At 43.8% G+C, this 19,371-nt stretch overlaps 1 protein-coding gene across 1 annotated transcript in view; it reads right to left on the bottom strand.

Moving 5' to 3' along the window:
- PEPD (peptidase D) overlaps nt 1-17,746 on the bottom strand; it is a 217,938-nt gene extending 200,192 nt beyond the window's left edge. The window contains exons 1-3 of the mRNA XM_070760680.1: nt 17,518-17,746; nt 7,642-7,825; nt 1,252-1,379 (exon numbers count right to left, since the gene is read on the bottom strand). Coding sequence (XP_070616781.1) covers nt 1,252-1,379; nt 7,642-7,825; nt 17,518-17,534 — 329 coding nt within the window. The 5' untranslated portion in view covers nt 17,535-17,746. The remainder of the gene's footprint in view (nt 1-1,251; nt 1,380-7,641; nt 7,826-17,517) is intronic.
- Between the last annotated feature and the right edge of the window lie 1,625 nt (nt 17,747-19,371).

The following is a 19,371-nucleotide window of genomic DNA, read 5'->3' as shown; positions in this document are numbered from 1 at the left end:
AAGGTGATGGTGGGACCCCAGATAACCAACTCCTTTACTCCTTGGTTTCAAGGCACAGAATTGTTCTGCTCTTTTTGGAAATGTGTCTGCAGATGGCACAGAGGTGACGTGAGAGGCACAAAGGACAGCCATGGCTGAGGATGCCACAAGATTGTTCAGGGCCCCAAATAAAGCACTGAGCAGCTGAAGGCTTTGCAACGAACCACAAGACACCAGAAGAACATTTTCAAAAGTTGGATGACTTTCTCCTTGTTAATTTAAGATCGGGTTCTAATCCAAGAAAGACGGTCTTAATTTCATTCCTCCACTGAAGACATTAGCTAGACCTTTCTGTTTGGCATCTTTCCCATGTTTGATAAGGATTGGATTCCCTTCTCTCTCTTTTACAAGAAGAAAAAGAGAGAGATGCCTCAGCTTTGGAAACCACCTGAGGGCAACTTGTCCCACATTCCTGGGCATCCTTCTTAGTTCTGTCACCAATTTCCAGCACCTCTAAAGGCCTGCTTGCTTTTCTTCCATAACCCTTTCTCTCCTTTCCCCTCTATTATTTTTTTCTTACTGACCTAAAACATAACAGAGATACTTAACTTCTGCACAGTTCCATTTATTATATTTCCCAATGCTAATTTATTTATTTTTAATGTGCAAGTTTCCAATATAAAGTTTCCCCTCGGAGAGGGATGGCATATACATCTTTAAAAAATGATGATGATGATGATGATGATGATGATGATGATGATGATGATGTGTTAGCTCTAATTCCAGTAAACTGGTTTTGCTAAATTACAGCATTCCATTCCAGCTGAATTTCTGAGATCGATACCAGTCTTCTCAGGTAATTTCTTCCAAGAGACCAGAGAACATTAAACTTATGCCCAATGGACACCCAATTCACCACTCCTCATGTATGAAACCAGCAGAAGCAAAACAAAAATATAGCTGAGATTCCTTCTAGCAAACATGGATTAAAAATAAATAAAATAAACCAGGGGTTCCCAAACTTGGCAAATTTAAGACTTGTAGCCTTCACCTCCCAGAATTCTCCAGCCAGCATAGCTGGAGTTGAAGTCCAGAAGTCTTTAAATTCCACAAGTCTTTAAAGTTTGAAGACCTATGCAATAAACAATATTGTTCCAAAAAGGAAATGCTAGTGATTTCCCAAGATTATAGAACATTTATTTTCAAAACTGTTCAGCCCATTACAGAAACATGTTTGAAAAGCTTCAGTTTTGGAGAAAAAAAGCATCTTACTTCCCCATCCAAACGGCATAGCTCTCTGGAAGCCTCGGGATGAAGAGGATGGTGTTTCCATTGTCAACCTCAATGGCTCCATAGCAGTCAGCCTCTGTTACCCCAAAAGTCCAATGAAAATAGGATTCCTAGAAAAACAGAAGGAAAGAACCACGTCACTGATCCAAATCACCATTTTCTGACATGCTGGCAGAACTATTCGTTAATTTTAACGAAATGAGTAGAAATGAAATGCCTACATCATCATCACAGCATGGATTTGAACAAGCTATTTAAATATAAATGTTTTCAGACAGTAAAAAGTATCTTGATATGATTATAATGTCCAAAACCTGAACCTGAAAGTTAATCTTGGTGCCCAGCATAATTACCCCACACTGAAGCAGACTATTTTCTCTGTCCAGTGTGTTTTCTCCATTATCAATGCAATTAAAAATAACATTTATACATTTCATTTAGTGTGAATACCAAAAATACTGGACAAAATAACAGCAGGGATGACACTATCAGGTACTGTAATACTGGTATAGCTATGGTGGCGCAGTGGTTAAAATGCAGTATTGCAGGCTAATTCAGCTCACTGCCAGCAGTTCGATCTTGACCAGCTCAAGGTTGACTCACCTTCCATCCTTCTGAGGTCAGTAAAATGTTGGGAGCAATAGGCTATGTGAACTGCTTAGAAAGGGCCATTTGCAGCCCTACTAGAACACTCTGGGGGGAAAGCGCGTGCATGCGTGCACCCCCTTCGCCTTCCTGCGCATGTGGAGGATGGATCAGCTGCTGCTCGGAGGGTGAGGGTGGATCTCAGGGGGTAACTGATTCCAGAGAGTCAGAGCAGCCACAGAGCAGGCCCTCCCCTGTGGATCCACCAGCCAACGCTGTTTAGCTGACAGGACCCGGAGAAGACCAACTCTGTGGTTCCTTATCATCCGAAGATAGTCTGGCCCTAAGCCATGTAATGCTATGACCACCACCTTGAATTGCATCCGGAGACGAAACAGGAGCCAGTGCAGTTTGTGGTGGACATGTGCAGAGGCCAAAGAATATTGGAGTTGGATTCAAATATCGATAGAAAAAATGATGAAACAATGTATAGAATTAAAACCAGACATATTCCTGTTGGGTGACTGATAAATAGTAGCATAAAATATGTGCAAAATAGGATATTTATTTATTTATTTCTTATTTAGATTTGTATGCCGCCCCTCTCCGCAGACTCGGGGCGGCTCACAACAAAATGAAACAATTCATAACAAATCTACATTATAGTTTAAAAATATTTTAAAAACCCATTTACTAAACAAACATACATACAAACATACCATTCATAAATTGTATATGCCCGGGGGAGATGTCTCAGTTCCCCCATGCCTGACGACAAAGGTGGGTTTTAAGGTGCTTACGAAAGGCAAGGAGAGTAGGGGCAGTTCTAATCTCTGGGGGGAGTTGGTTCCAGAGGGCCGGGGCCGCCACAGAGAAGGCTCTTCCCCTGGGGCCCGCAAACCGACATTGTTTAGTTGTCGGGACCCGGAGAAGGCCCACTCTGTGGGACCTAATCGGTCGCTGGGATTCGTGCGGCAGCAGGCGGTCTCGGAGATATTCTGGTCCAGTGCCATGAAGGGCTTTAAAGGTCATAATCAACACTTTGAATTGTGACCGGAAATTGATCGGCAACCAATGCAGACTGTGGAGTGTTGGTGAAACATGGGCATACCTAGGTAAGCCCATGACTGCTCTCGCAGCTGCATTCTGCACGATCTGGAGTTTCCGAACACTTTTCAAAGGTAGCCCCATGTAGAGAGCATTACAGTAGTCGAACCTCGAGGTGATGAGGGCATGAGTGACTGTGAGCAGTGAGTCCCGGTCCAGATAGGGCCGCAACTGGTGCACCAGGCGAACCTGGGCAAACGCCCCCCTCGCCACAGCTGAAAGGTGGTTCTCTAATGTGAGCTGTGGATCGAGGAGGACGCCCAAGTTGCGGACCCTCTCCGAGGGGGTCAATAATTCCTCCCCCAGGGTAATGGAAGGACAGATGGAATTGTCCTTGGGAGGCAAAACCCACAGCCACTCCGTCTTATCGGGGTTGAGTTTGAGTCTGTTGACACCCATCCAGGCCCCAACAGCCTCCAGACACCAGCACATCACTTCCACTGCTTCGTTGACTGGACATGGGGTGGAGATGTAAAGCTGGGTATCATCAGCGTACTGATGATACCTCACCCCATGCCCTTGGATGATCTCACCCAGTGGTTTCATGTGGATATTAAATAGCAGGGGGGAGAGGACCGACCCCTGAGGCACCCCACAAGGGAGAGACCTCGGAGCCGACATCTGACCCCCCACTAACACCGACTGCGACTGACCGGAGAGGTAGGAGGAGAAACACTGGAGAACAGTGCCTCCCACCCCCAACCCCTCCAGTCAATGCAGAAGAATACCATGGTTGATGGTATCGAAAGCCGCTGAGAGGTCAAGAAGCACCAGGACAGAGGATAAACCCATGTCCCGGGCCCGCCAAAGATCATCCATCAACACGACCAAAGCAGTTTCCGTGCTGTAACCGGGCCTGAAACCCGACTGCTGGGGACCTAGATAATCGGCTTCTTCCAAGGACCGTTGGAGCTGGAGTGCCACCACCTTCTCAACAACCTTCCCCATAAAGGGAAGGTTGGAGACTGGACGATAGATATTGAGTACGGCTGGGTCCAGGGAAGGCTTCTTGAGGGGGGGGGCGCACGAGCGCCTCTTTATAGGGTGATGGAAAGGATCCCCTCCCCAAGGAAGCATTGACAATCTCCTGGACCCAGCTCCGTGTCACCTCCCTGCTGGCCGAAACCAGCCAGGAGGGACACAGATCCAGTAAACAGGTGGCGGAACTCACAGCTCCAATGGCCTTGTCCACTTCATCAGGTGTCACCAGGTCAAACTCTTCCCAGACAGGTGGACAAGTACAGGCCCCAGTCCTGTAAAACGGCCATTCGACCCCCAAAGGGGTCCCAATCCCCAAGTCCAAAAGAAGTGAAATGGCTGGGAGAACATGCAAACACACTCTATCCCAGGAAGGTCTTTTGGTTTGGCCCAGGTGGTCAATTCTTAAGGACAAAAATGTCCTCTGGGAGAGCAGTGGGATTCCAGGCTGTAGATTTTTCCAAGGGAGCAGAAGGAAGGGGAGAAGCAGTCCCTTCCCAGGGCTAAAGCCCAGAGGGGGAGGTTCAGAGGTCCTGCAATGCTGAACTTTGAATACTATTTGTTGATGCCACGCAAGGACAAGTGAGTGAAACTCCAGGAGAGCAGAGAGACCTTGGACTGATAAAGCCTCAGCAGATCTGATGGAAAGAACAAAGAGCAAAGATAGAAAGGGGAGGAAAGTCCACAACCGCACCTCAGCCCCGGCTCTTTCTTAGTCCTGCCAGGAGATACCAGGAGCTGAATCTGGCACGCAAAGCCACTGCCCAACTGTTACGCCAGGCCTGAAGGACTGCTACCGTCACGGGAGAAATCCATATAAATCAATCTATAAAACCTATCAGGGCAAAAGCTGCATCAAAGGGCCTTTGGCCCTTAATATTCACCTAACATTCCCCCCACACAGTGATGGTTTTGCAGTCTATGGTACCTATAGAGTCAGTATAGCAACTCCTATTGTGGGAGATCTGCATTGGGCTCACCTCCTCCAAACTTGCAAATTCAGTTAGAATATGCCCAGGTGGATGGTTTTAGCAGCAATGTGGCACAGAACAATGATCACCAAGTAAACAAATTTGTAAGCTCAGTGGCCAATGATTACAGAAGCCACACATGCGGTCCCTCCGCACTCCCCATGCACTCCCCATGCCCCCCTGTGCATGTGCACATGACTACCACCACCACCCCACACACACACATGACCCCCTCATTCTCCGTCTTTGAGGAAAGCCTCTGTAGCCTGGGGAAGGTAAAAATCAGGCCTCCCAGAAGGTCACACAGAGTCAGTTTCCAACCTCAGGAAGGTCTCCAGAGCCTGGGGGAGGCCATTTTCACCCTCCTGGAGACTTGAGGAAAGCTTCCAGAGCCTTGGGATGGACCCCGCCCTCCACGCATGCGTGGCAGAATCCTGAAATATCTGCTGGCCGGAGGGAGGCACATGCGCAGGCGCAGTGGAACTGAGCTGGGTGATGGCTCGCATGCCCGGAGAGAGAGCTCTGTGTGCCACCTGTGGCATGCCTGCCATAGGTTCGCCATCACGGTATTAGCAGCAGACGTACATTGCTGGCTGGTCTCAAGACAAACTGCTATAGTCCAGTCGATGGATTCGTAAACCATGCTTATCCCAGTTTCTACCTTAGCTAATTCTTAGGCTTTGGGCAATATCTTCCACTATAAACATGAGCTCCTCTTTCACGTAAGGCACTAAACTTCAAAAATTAACCAAGATTAAAGGTAAAGCAAACTTTGTGTGGTATGGAAATCCATCTGCTTCACCTTTAATGGACCTTATTACAAGTGCTACAACTGCTAAAAACGTAGCTAAAATGAATTAGAAATGTGGACAGGACAGAGACTCTGAGAGGACAGTCCTCTCGCACACTCAGACAACTCAGCTGCAAACTCAGGGAACCATGGAAGAGAAGGAGCCAGGTTTATGTCTGTCCTCCTGTTCTGAATGCTGACCGATAAACTGCAATTCTCTCCATACTGAAGGGTCTCCAAAGACTCTTTCCTCTTGGTTTGGCCAAACAGCCGTTTCCCTTCCCTGCTACTGGGGGAACACGAAGGAAATGCAAGAGAGAGGGCTGTTCACTATGAGCCGGCATGAAGCCTGACAAAATACTGCACTGACAGAACATTTGTGTTCTGATCCAGCTCTTCAAATCCTCTGACAAACCTTCTGAAGTGGACTCAAAGATTCCTTTATTAGGAGCACTAGCAGCCCCGGCAAAAAGTTTCTCTCTCACTGCAGGCTAACAAATCTGTCCGGCAGGGGGATGGATAATTGTCTGCCACATCTATTCACCATGACCCCCTGCCTTTTAACCCCAGAACCAGGGTGGGGCTTCACTAGCAGCTGTGGCTCTTCTATCCCAAGGACCAGCCCATAGATTTCCTCTGCTCTCCTCTCCTCTGCCTTCTGCGCATCAGGCACTGGACCCTCTGATTCAGCTGTTGGAGGTGTCAGCAGCCAAAAGGCCAGAACAGTTTGGAAACAGGGAGGTCAGAACCTGACAAAAGTCTTACAAACTTGGACAAAATGTCACTTTTTCCATGTTTGGTACAGCTGAACATCTTCGGAGAGTCATCGGAGTGGAGTCTTTGGAGAGGGGTGGCAAACAAATTATTATTAAATTATTATATAAGTTTTTATAGTGTGGTTTTGTTTAAACTTAATCACTGAGAGTGGCAAGAGGGCAACTATGCCAACTGAAATAAATAAATGCTAATTAACAAAGTTAAAAATGTTTCCTTAAGCATCATGAATACAATACACCTCTACTCTGACTTTCAATCCTCTTGAGAAGTTTCAAAGCTTTCATGTTAAGGGAAGAAAGCTAAATCTTTTATTAATTTACATACAGACAAAACTACCATTCATATATACGTTGGTGAAGGCGGAAAGATTCTTATCAAGGGCAGGTCTTTACCAAATGCAACATAGTTTCATGCTGAATAAATGATGGTGAATTACATCAATAATAATGTACATCTATGACCCCAGCAAAAATAGGGTCAGTTATTTAATGTGATTATCAGAGGCTTTAAACTGCAAAAACCTTGTTTAATGTTGCCAGAATTTACTAAGGAATCTGGTAAAATCCAATTCTTCAGACTTGAAAAGTCAATGTATTATTGAATTTGTATGCTTCAGAATCATTCCAAAATAATTATCAAAGCAATGTTAGTATATATTAAAATTATTCTCCTTAAAATGATACACAGGGCTATTTATGACCATCGCTGTGTCCTGAGGTCATGTCTGCTACTAAATTATTAATGGTGAGAAAAAATGGTTTGATGCATTTTATGCACATCCTTCAGGACATGCGCTTTTAGGACAGGTGCTCAAAATAAGTGCTTCTGAGTATAAACAAGGATTGGAAAGTCACAAAGAATGCAAAAGAGAGAGAGATAGAGACAGGTAGAAACTGAAAGAGAGAAACAGAGAGAGAGAAAGAGAGAGAGGGAGAGAAACAGACAGACACAGAGAGACAGAGAGAGATACACAGAGAGACAAAGACAGAGAGAAACAGACAGACAGACAGAGAGAGAGAGAGACAGAGACAGAGAGAGACGCACAGAGACCCAGAGAGAAACAGACAGGCACAGAGAGAACCAAGACAGAGAGACACACACAGAGAGACAGAGATAAGAGCTGCAAAAATAGAAACAAAAGGTTATGTTTGTCACAAAGCTCACCTGGCGAAAAACAATGCCTGTATCGGTACAGTAGCGGTTGGTCTGCTCTCCACCTTGCAGGACGACAATGGCATTTTTAGGAACGGCCTTGTTTGCTGTCAGCCGATCACACAATCGGGTTCTATTCAAGGCAAAAAGTGCTGCCGAGACTCTCAAGGTTTCATTCCCCAGCCAAAATGTTGCCCTGGAAAGAGGAACCAAAATTAACATTGGTGTACTCGACAACACTCGCGGACAAAACAGAGGCAGAGAAATGCCACCTTCTACCAGGAGTCCAGGACCTAAGGGCAGTTGTGGAGGAAGGTTCCAGTCCTGGCTGTGGCAGCTGCATCACACAAGCCTGCAGTTGCCTGGTGCAGAAGTCAACCAGGGCCCCAAAGAAAAATGATATCCAGAAGTTTGCCGTTTTCTGAGTGCATTTAACTTCAAAAATCAATTCTTCCAAGACCTGAAGAAGTCACAAGTCCCAAACAAAGTTCAACCCAGTCCTATCAAAGGTCTTTCAGAAGTCTAGAAGGACCAAGACAGATACATTTTCCCAGGTCAGCCCACCCATCCACCCCACTCAAAAATGCTCAATTTTAAACTTCTCTTTAAAAACTGAATCTAAATCTGAGGTCTAGAGAGCAGGGTGTCCAGGGGGAAAGCATTTTGAAATTCCCTGATATTTCCCTGTAACTTGAGATCTAGTTAAGGCGTGGTCGTAGATGATGTCATACAAAACAGCTAAGCCATGGAGAAACATCGGTAGCTGAGGAAGCAAGTTGTGGCCACAGTTATGCTCATTTTTGCTTGACTCTGCCAGGCAGCATGATCTGTTGTTTTTTTTTAACATGATTTTCCCCCGACTTTTAAACGTTTTAATAGTTTGGTTTTTTTCCTTGATTTATTCCATTTTTTTCATGAATTCCCTGATAATTCCCAGATATATCCCAAACTGCTGATTTCCCTGATAATTCCATTTTCCCTGTTTACCAGGTTTGCTGAACCCCCTGAGAGAGAGATTCAACCTAGAACTAAGGAGAGATTTCCCGATAGTGAGGACAATTAGCCTGTGGAGCGACTTGCCTCTAGAAGTTGTGAATGCTCCAACACTGGAAGTTTTTAATAAGAGACTGGATAAACATTTGTCTGAAATGGGATGGGGCCCTGGAGGCAAATCTGTGGCACGTGTGTTGGAGGTAGCACGCAGACTCCTCTCTGTGGGCACATGCGCCATCGTCCCAGCCCAGCTCCATCGCATTTCTCGCCGTCGTTTGCAGGATTTTAAAAAATGCACAAAACAGCATTCTGCCTTTGCAGTGATGCATTTGCTGTTGCTGCCTCCTTGGCCCTCTCCTTGTGCAGCACAGTGAAATTTAGCACAATTTGCAATGGGGGAGGACAGGGTCACCTCTTCCTCCTCCTCCTCCTGGAGCCCAGTACGATGCAGAGCCACAATGTGACCCTGCATCATGTCCTGCGTCATCTCGGTTTGTTCTGCCCCCACCCCCACCCCGAACATCAGTTGCTTTTCTTGCAGAGCTGCCTGTGTTGGGATGCCCTGCCCCCCCCCTCCCCAGCCACGTGATCTTTGGTGCGCTGCTCCTAGGCTCATTGGCCTCTGGAAGTCAGATTCCCACCACCCAGCACCAGTTCTGGGGCTTCTTCCCACCACCCCCAGAGGTGAGGGAGAGGTGAAGGAGAGGCAGAGAGAGGGAGGGAGGGAGGGAAGGAAAGAGAAAGATAGAGACAGAGAGATAGGGAGGGGGGAAGACAGAAAGAGGAGGGGAGAGCCAGAGATGGGGGAAAGAAGGAGATGGAGGGAGGGAGGGAAAGAAAGAGGGGGAAACGGAGAGAGAGAGAAACAGAGAGAGAAACACAGAAGGGAGAAATAGGCAGAGAGAGGGAGGGAAAGAAAGGGAGAGAGAGACAGGGAGAGAGGAAGGAGGAAAGAGAAAGAAACAGAGATGGAGGGAGGGAGGAAAAAAGAGAAATATATTACAAAAGTTTTTCTTTTTTATTGTTGCTAAACATAATATTTCAAAAGCAGAAAAATGAAGGGTTAGGGTGCATTTATCACATTTTTGTTAGAACAATTAGCTGAGCTCTGCATTGTTTATCATTTTAGGTAATAAAACCTCATTATTCAGGTTTAATTGCTGTGTTGGCACTGTGCGATAAATAAGTGGTTCTTGGGTTGCAGTTTGGGCACTCAGTCTCTCAAAGGTTCGCCATCACAGGTGGAGGGTTTCCTATCTGATCAGGGGGTTAAAATAGAAGACCTTTTATTTAATTCAACAGAGGAAACCAAATGATCTACAGGTAGTCTTCAACTTATGACCACGATTGAGCCCAAAATGTATGTTGTTAAGTGACAAAATCTGTTAAATGCACTTTGCCTCATTTTACGGCTTTTCTTGCCTCATTTCTTAAGTGAATCAGTGCAGCTGTTAAATTAGTAACACGGTTGTTAAGTGAAATCTGGCTTCCACACAGACTTTGCTTATCAGAAGATAGCGAAACGGCAGCCATCATAAATGTGAATCAGTTGTCAACCATCCAGATGTAAATCACATGACAACGAGGATGTTGCAATAGTCCCAAGTGTGGGAAATGGTCACGACTCACTTTTTTCATTGTCGTTCTAAGCAAACTGTTGCATGTCCAGGACTAGCTGTATTTCCAACTAGTTTTCCTCTAACACTTTAGGTGAAAAGTGACACGTGATGAATCAAAAGGAGCAGAATCCATCCAGGGATGCTGGTTAAGAGGGGGAGCCAATTATGAGGGTCTGCCTTCAGTAATGGGCTGCCAAAAATTTTACTGCCACACTGTGGGCGTGGCTTGTTTTGTGAGTGTAGCTTGATGGTCATGTAACCAGGTAGGAGTGGCTTGCTGGCCATGTGACCATGTGGGAGTGGCTTGACAATCATGTGACTGGGGTGACTTAAAGGTCATGTGATTGAGTGGGAGTGGCTTACTGACCAAGATAAATTCTCAAATAGGTGCTTGGACTCTTTTTCTGGTGATTAAGTCCCATTATTTGAACAGCCACAAAAAAGGACAAATGATAGACAGCATTATTAGTTGAGCAGAACAGTATTTTAAGGTTTTGTACTGAACCCACAAGGTTCGGTATGATAACAGATTAGGCAATCTTTAATTGCTATAAAAGTTCAGTTCTAGTTAATGATTAAAATTATTAAAGAGTTTATGGGTAAAAACATACTATTCAATTATTTCCTATTTTAAAAGTAATTAATGATCATACTAGGGTATTAGAGAAGGAAGGACAATTAAAAAACCTATTAAGTATTCAATAAATATTGCATAAACTTACTACCTTCACTGCGCCCCTCCCCCATGGGGGAAGCAGCCCATTACTATCTGCCTCCCATCCCATTCAACGGTTTTACTGCCTGTTTATAACCCACAAAGGCAGATCCCACAAAGGAAATACCAGATACAGACATTTCCAAATTTGGTGGAATAATATTACCAAGAAATAAAAGAGAAATTGGCCAATTGATATGTACAGTGGTACCTCTACCTAAGAACGCTTCTACTTACGAACTGTTCTAGCTAAGAACCAGGTGTTCAAGATTTTTTTTACCTCTTCTCAAAAACCATTTTCCACTTACAAACCCAAGCCTCCAAAATTGTAACCGGAAAAGGCAGGGAAAAGCCTCCGTGGGGCCTCCCTAGGAATCTCCTGGGAGGAAACAGGGCCGGAAAAGCCAGAGAGAAGCCTCCATGGGGCCTCTCAAGAAATCTCCTAGGAGGAAACAGGGCCTCCACCCTCCCTGTGGTTTCCCCAATTACACACCTTATTTGCTTTTCCATTGATTCCTATGGGAAAAATTGCTTCTTCTTACACACTTTTCTACTTAAGAACCTGGTCACAGAACGAATTAAGTTCGTAAGTAGAGGTACCACTGTATTTGTTTACCAAATAGCAATAGCATTTAGACTTCACTGCTTCACAGCCCTATCTAAGCAGTTTACAGATGAGCATATTTTCCCCAACAATCTGAGTCCCCATTTGACCCATCTCAGAAGGATGTAAGGCTGAGTCAACCTTGAGCTGGTGGTAAGATTTGAACTGCTGAACTACAGCTAGCAGTTAGCTGAAGTAGATTGCAGTACTGCACTCTAACCACTGCACCATCCTGGCACATCAAATGTGTACCCCACCAAATGTTCTTGGCATCTTACACTAACACACACTAAAATAAGGAAATATTGGCTTGAAGAGATCAAATGTTTCTTTCTTTGTATCGCAGGCCCCACACTGAAGTCAGAGGGAAGAGAAAGAAGGAAAATAGAAGCATTTCCAAACTTTAGCCAGCTTCCCAGATTTCAGTGTTTCAGAGTTGTGGACTGCAACTCAGCCAGCCACTGAGGAATTCTGGGAGTTGAAGTCCACAAGTCTTAAAGTTGCCAAGGTTGGAGACCCCTGAACTAAATAAAGCACACTACTGTATCTGTCAGAAGTACCTTCTGGAGGAAACAACAGCTGCACTCTTAAAGGTTTTTTTGTTGTTGTTGTTCCTATATGCTGAGCTGTTAAAAAATCAGAGAAAATTAGGACCAAGCCCATTAATCTGAGCATAAATACTCCCTGATGTATTAATTATTATATTTATAGCTTTCTTGGAATACAATCCTGCAGATAACCTTTGTTTTATAGCAGCAATGAGGAAGCTTCAGTTTCTGAAGTCCAAAACACATATTTTAAATACTGTATCAGACAAACACTATAACAAAAAAGCAACCTGTTAATCCCACTGAGTTTGCAAAACCTGCCAAGGCAAAGGCTGGGTTTTAAACAAATCCTGCAATGTTGCATGAATTATACAATTAAGGCAATGAACTAGGATGAATTATGGCTTACTGTGTGGTATACCACAGTCAGAGGTGGGTTCCTCGCGGTTCGGACTGGTTCGCCCCAACCAGTAGCGACCCACTGGTGATGTCATGATGACATCATTGAAACAGATCGGGCGGTGCCAGTCTGTGGGCGCAGCCATTTTTTTAAAAAAAAATTCAGGGTTTTTTTTTCTATGTATGTGTAGAAGCCGATTTTCAGACACTTCCTTTGCCGCCACTCCGAGGCTCGCCTAGATGGAGAAGCTCACCAGTGCTCTCAGTAGTTTCGCCCACAGCGTTTTCCAGACTGGGAGGACCCCAAATGATCATAATCGAAGGCGGGAAGCCTGCCAAGGTCACGAGCACTGAAGGGCCACTCTTCTTCAGCACTACCGATGCGGACTCCAAGACTGGCGGGCGGGGACATCTAGCAGGTGTGTGCGTGCCTGTCGGTGTGAGATTTGGCTTCTGGGCATGCGAAATCTCATGTGAACACATACATACAAGCGAGATTTCGGTGACTTTCGCTGATATTTTTGCTTCCGTCCATCTGCAGAAGCAGAAAACTGGCAAAAATCACTGAAATCTCACTCACGCAAGCGTCCTCGTACAAGACTTTGTTTGCTGCGCACGTGCAGAAGCCCAATCCTGCACAGAGGTGCAAATGCGCACATCAGGGACGCACAGCTGTGTGCGCATTCCGGAATTTCCTACCGGTATGGAGCACCGGACCGTGGAAGCAGCAGCCTATCCCTGGTCGAGAAGGATGGCAGTGGGGTGGCCTGGAACTCCTGGGGAGTTTCCCTACATGGGTTTCAGTGGCATGTGTGTGTGTGTGTGTGTGTGTGTGTGTGTGTGTGTGTGTGTAAAGCGATCTGCAGGCAGTGGCTGGGCAGTATAAAAGATGTTTTAAAAAGATATTTTTTAAAAAAAAGCCTGCCTACTTGGTATCCCAAAAACATTGGTTTGAATGCTACAGTCTTTGACTTAAACCACAATTGAGCGAGACATTTGTTAAGTGAATTTTGCCCCATTTTTTGACCTTTCTTGGCACGGTTGTTAAGTGAATCACTGCGGTTGTTAAATTGTTTGCTAGGTGAATCTGGCTTCCGCATTGATTCTGTTTTGTCAGAAGGTCTCGGAAGGGGATCACGTGATCCTGCAACCTTCCTAAATATGATTTGGTGGCCAAGGGTCTGAATTTTGATCACGTGACCATGGTGGGTCTGTAATCGTTGTAAGTGTGAAAGTGGCTATAAGTCACTTTTTCAGTGCCCTGAGTGGTCACTAGATGAGTCATTGTTAAATCTAGGATTAGCTGTACCTAAAGCGATTAAAACTATAAAGAAAGCAGCAATTCCTGGCTGAGAAATGATATTGTGTTGCATTTCACAACCTGCTACAATTGGTTTCTTTTCTGCAAACTCTATTAGACTTAGAATAACTTTATTTTCACTTTTAATGTACACTAATAGTCATGCATTGAAATGAAATCACCACCTCCAACATAAATCGCTACTTGAACTTAATGGGATTCAAGCTCAGGTACCGTATTTTTCGGAGTACAGTATACCTTTTTCCTCCCTAAAAGAGGCTGAAAATGTGGATAGGAAAGAGGGTATTTTCATGAAATACCCAGCCTCAAAATGGCAGGAAGGCACATTGAAGCATAATCGTAACCATAAGGAGTTTTGCAAGCTCCCAAAGAGGCACCACCGGAAGCCCGAGACTCCCAGCACAATTTCTTGACTAAAGCAAGAGGGGAAACGGGAAAAGCAAGGTCAGAATTGGGCTGGCTGAGTGCAAGATCTTGCCCCAGCCCAGACCAGAGGGGTCAAAAGTTCTCAGTACCAGTAAGAGAATCAAAGAGACAAGGGCTGTGCAGGTAGCCAAGTGTAATTGTGTGTGCGTCCATCAGCTGTCAGGTCGCACAAAAAAACAGCACAAAGGGTAATGGGTGTGCTACCCAGAAGGATAAGCCTAAATGACAGAAATTTATCCCTTCCCTGCAATCAATAGTGCATAGAGCGTGTTTATACACAGCCCATCACTCACAAGTAGAAGCACAACGATTTCTCATCCCAAAGACTGCTAGCACAGTTTTATTTCCTTTTCAAGGGGCCAACAGGTAATCTACCTACCCATTAATGGGTATTTTTGCAGGGAACCTCAGGGACTGCTTCAGGAGTTTTGAAGGGCCTTTAAAATATTGACCTGCGGTTGTGGTCTCCCCACTGCAGAATCACCCCAGTTCAAAATACATTTAAGAGTATCGATATGGGGAGTTCTGACAGACAGCAAAGGAGCACCCCAGCTTTTACAGTCAAGGTTACAGGTCAACCCATCTCTCTAGGTAAGAGCTTGGAAAGGGCAGAACCCTGAAGCACTCTGCTACAAAACTTGTTCACCAACATTTTACAAAAAGACACACCCCAAATTTCCCATGGAAGCAAGGCTCGGATAGTTAAGGGCTCTCTAAAATCTTCCAGTGGTTTTAAAGTCAGAAAATTAAAGCCTTAATTATATATAGAAAACAAGAAGGTTTTTCCTAAAGTGTGTTCAGAGGACATGGGGAGGGGTCACCCAAGCCCCTCACCGGGGACTGCAAAATCAAAATTATTTATGAACAATATTTGTAAAAAAATTAAACAATGCCATTATTTTTCATTAAAAGTACAGGATTTGTAAAGAAAAAATAGGTTATTACCTACATTAATACCTAGTGAACTAAATATTTAATATTTTACACAATTCAATACATAAACATTCTATGAATGTGTCCATTTGGGTTTTTAATATGGGATATGTTGATAAAATATACCCCATATAAATAGAAGTTCTTTAGGGTCCTTCCTCAAAAGTTTTAAAAGTGCCAAGGAGTCCTGAGAGCAAAGCATTTAAGAAATGCTACCCATAGAAAATAGTTTTTAATGGTATTTATTTAATTTATAGGACACCCAATTTTACTATCCGAAATTACTCAGGGCAGTTTACAATGCAATAAGCACATGAAAATAATTATCACAATTAAAATTAACAATTAAATAACAAAGTGGTGAAAGTTGAATCCTAAACTTACCCCACCAGACAGACTGGCCTTGAATTAGTTAGGACAGGCAGGTCCTTCTTTGAAAGTTGCCAATAAGACAGAAACAAACAAGATTTTACTCCTGTGCAAATAGTCCTCTACTTACAACAGTTCATTCAGTGACCATTCAGAGTTTCAACTGCACTGAAAAATGCGACAGGGTCACGTTTCACTCTTTAAGGCCATTGTAGCATCTCTGGGGTCACACGATTTACATTCGGATGCCTGACAACGGATTCACATTTATGATGGTTGACGTGTTTTGTGACCTTCTGACAATCAAAGTCCATGTGGAAGCCAGATTCACTTAACAACCGCGGGACTATCTCAAAAAGGTGTTGGTTTTTTTCCAAGAGGCAGCTGGACTTTCTTGGGTTTTTTTCTTTGAAGACGTTTTGCTTCTCATCCAAGAATCTTCTTCAAGCTCTGACTGGATGGTGGGAAACGGCAGGATTCAATCAGTCAACCCTGCTTCTAGTCAGAGCTGAGGAAGTTTCTTGGATGAGAAGTGAAATGTCTTCAAAGAAAAAAACCCAAGAAAGACTTACGAAGAGAGATTGCGGGAACTGGGCATGGATAGCCTAGAGAAAAGGAGGGCCAGAGGGGACATGATAGCTGTATACAGGTATATGAGGGGTTGCCACAGAGAGGAGGGGGCCCCTCTATTCTCCAGAGCACCAGAGGGCCGGACGAGGAACAAGGGCTGGAAGCTGTCAAGAAAAGATACTACTAAGGGAAAGAAATATATAAATAAAAGAGAAATACGTAAGGTATATAAACTGCATTAGTATTAATCGTTGGTATGAATTGCCGCAAGAGAACCCCAAGGGGTATGTATGTATGTATGTATGTATGTATGTATGTATGTATTTATTTATTTATTTATTTATTACTAAACAAATAATTCCCTCAACACTGTCAAACTTTTTACTAAGTCTGCACTTCTATTTCTACTAGTTTTCTCATCATTCCTACCACTCATTTCCTCTCACTTAGGACTGTATGAGTGTAACTTGTTTCCTGTATCCTAAGATTTTTATTAACATTGATTGTTTCTTCATTGCTTATTTGACCCTTATAACAATCATTAAGTGAATCTTGACAAAAGTGTCTTTTCTTTTATGTACACTGAGAGCATCTGCACCAAGACAAATTCCTTGTGTTTCCAATCACACTTGGCCAATAAAGAATTCTATCTATTCTATTTATTTATTTATTTATTGTATTTATATGCCGCTCATTCCGAAATGGACTCAGAGCAGCTGACAAAAGTTATAAATACAACAATAGTGGAAAAAACAGTAAGAAACAATAAAATCAGCAGTATGTTTAAAAACAATACGTTAGTGTGTTGCTTAATGTTTGTGTATCAGTGTTTTCTATTTTGAGTGTGTGTGTATGTTGTATTTTTCTTTTGTTTCTCTTTTTAATGTGCATAATTTAATAAAAACTATTTTTAAAAAGTAATATTTTTTAAAAAACCAGAAAGACCAGTTTGCCTCTTGAAAAAAAAAGCACCTTTGGGGACAACCCCGACCTGGATGAGGGTGAATCTCCACAGACAACCTTGTGACTAACTTCACAAACTGCAGCAATTCACTTCACAAATGAGGCGAAACCCACTCAAATGTCTCGCTTAGCGACAGAAATGCTGGGCTCCGTTGTGGCCATAAGTCGAGGACGACCCGGGGCCGGGAGCTCTCCTTCCAGCCAAGGGCGAGCCAGGAGACACGGCCAGCCCAGAAAAGAAGAGCCACCCTCCAGCCCCGTGTCGGTCGGTCGGCCGGCCGCCGGCCGGCCAAGCTGCCTCAAACCAGGGGAGCCAAGCCAAGCAGCGGCCCCGCCACCCGGAGGCGCCCGGCTTTCCACAGCAACCCCAGCCCAGAACGCAGGTCTCAGACGCCTCAGCAGCCCCGCTTCTCCCGGCCTTGCCTTACCGCAGGGACTCAGCCATGCTGCCCTCAGGAGACCCGCCTGTCAACTGAGGCCGCGCAGCCCCGGCGCCGCGTAGAAAAGGGGCGACCCCGCCCGGAGGCGCGCCCGGCCTGCGCGCGCAAATTGGGGGCGGTGGGGGGGCGCTGTCCCGGAGGAAGCGGGAAGGAAGGGAGAGGCGGAAGGCGGCGCGCGATCTCTCTCTCCATCTCTCTCTCAGCGCCGGCGACTCCAACTCCCAGGATTCTGCAGACGGATTTGCTGCGGAGAGAATTCTGGGAGTTGAAGTCCGGACGGCTTGAGGAAGTGACTGGCCGCTCTTGAAGGGTCTCTTTTGAGACACCTGAGCGGGCAGCCCTGAGCGAGCGGTCCTTTCATCCGTCCGTACCAGGAAAGCATGCATATCTGCATGAATGAATTTGTTTGTTTGTTTGTTTAGTCAAACCTGTTACAGCCCCACCCCCACCCCATTCCAGAGGACTCCTTTCCACTTTAAATACAGTATTTTGCAATATTATAAAATTAAAATGTAATATATAATAATAATATATAATATGTAAAACAGTTGCAAAATGTAAATATAACAAAAACATGTAGAAATTCTGGATAGCGTCTAATTTGGAAAGTCACAAACTAGCAGTCCACAGTATAGTTGACAAATTTTGTTGTTTATGTCCATGTGAAATGTTTTGTCAGTCTTTGCTTGTCTTGCTGTTATATTGTTTCTTCTTTTCTTACAATATGTTGCTATTTTTCTTTGTTGTTTTTAATGTATTTAATCAATAAAAACTATTTTTAAAATAAATTATAATATGTAAAATTATAATATTATTTATTATAATTATTATAATTAATTAAAAGTAAAAGTTTAAAAAGTATTTTGCAATATTATCAAATTATGTAAAATTATAAAATTAATTATTATAATTAATTAAAATTTAAAGTATTTTGCATAATAATAGTATAAAATTATAATATTAATTATTACTGTAATTATTATAATTAATTAAAATTTAAAGTATTTGAAATTGCAATCCTATACTGCTTTATACTGTAGAAAGACATATTTGAAATACTGCATCAAATCCTCACCAGAATAGCACAAAAAAGTTGCTGAATTCCTGGAACAAAACAACAGAATTGGAGGCGTTCTAGTCCAACCCCCTGCTTAAGCAGGACACCCTAAACCAGGAGTGTCAAACTACGCTTGTCACATTGTCGTCTATCTATCTATCTATCTATCTATCTATCTATCTATCTATCTATCTATCTATCTATCTATACCTGTATATTTGGTTTTTCTTGCCCAAATGTAGAACTTTACTTTTTTCATCATTGAATTTCATTTTCTTGGGGTTCAGTGTTCAAGTCTAATAAGACCCTCTTTGAGGGTCTTGAGCAGGGGTCCCCAAACTTTTTACACAGGGGGCCAGTTCACTGTCCCTCAGACTGTTGGAGGGCCGGACTATTAAAAAAACGTGTGAACAAATCCCTATGCACACTGCACATACATTATTTAAAGTAAAAAACAAAATGGGAACAAATACAATATTTAATATTTATTCTTCCTCTTTCTCTCTCTCTCCCTTTCTCTCTGTCCTTCTGTCTTTCTAGTTCTCTCTCTTTCTCTCTGTCCTCTCTCTCTCTTTCTCTCTTCTCTCTTTCTCTCACTCACTCTCTTTATATCTCTCCCTCTTTCTCTCTCCCTCTCTCTGTCTCCTCCTTTCTCTCTCTCTCCCTTTCTATCTCTCCTCTTCCTTTCTCTCTCCCTCTCTATCTTTCCCTCTTTCTCTCCCCCTCTCTCTTTCTTTCTCTCTCTCTTATCTTTCTCTCACTCACTATCTTTCTCTCTCCCTCTT

This window comes from Erythrolamprus reginae, chromosome 9, assembly GCF_031021105.1.
Source record: "Erythrolamprus reginae isolate rEryReg1 chromosome 9, rEryReg1.hap1, whole genome shotgun sequence".
Taxonomy (NCBI): Eukaryota; Metazoa; Chordata; class Lepidosauria; order Squamata; family Dipsadidae; genus Erythrolamprus; species Erythrolamprus reginae.
This window is presented reverse-complemented; position numbering and strand designations above follow the sequence as displayed.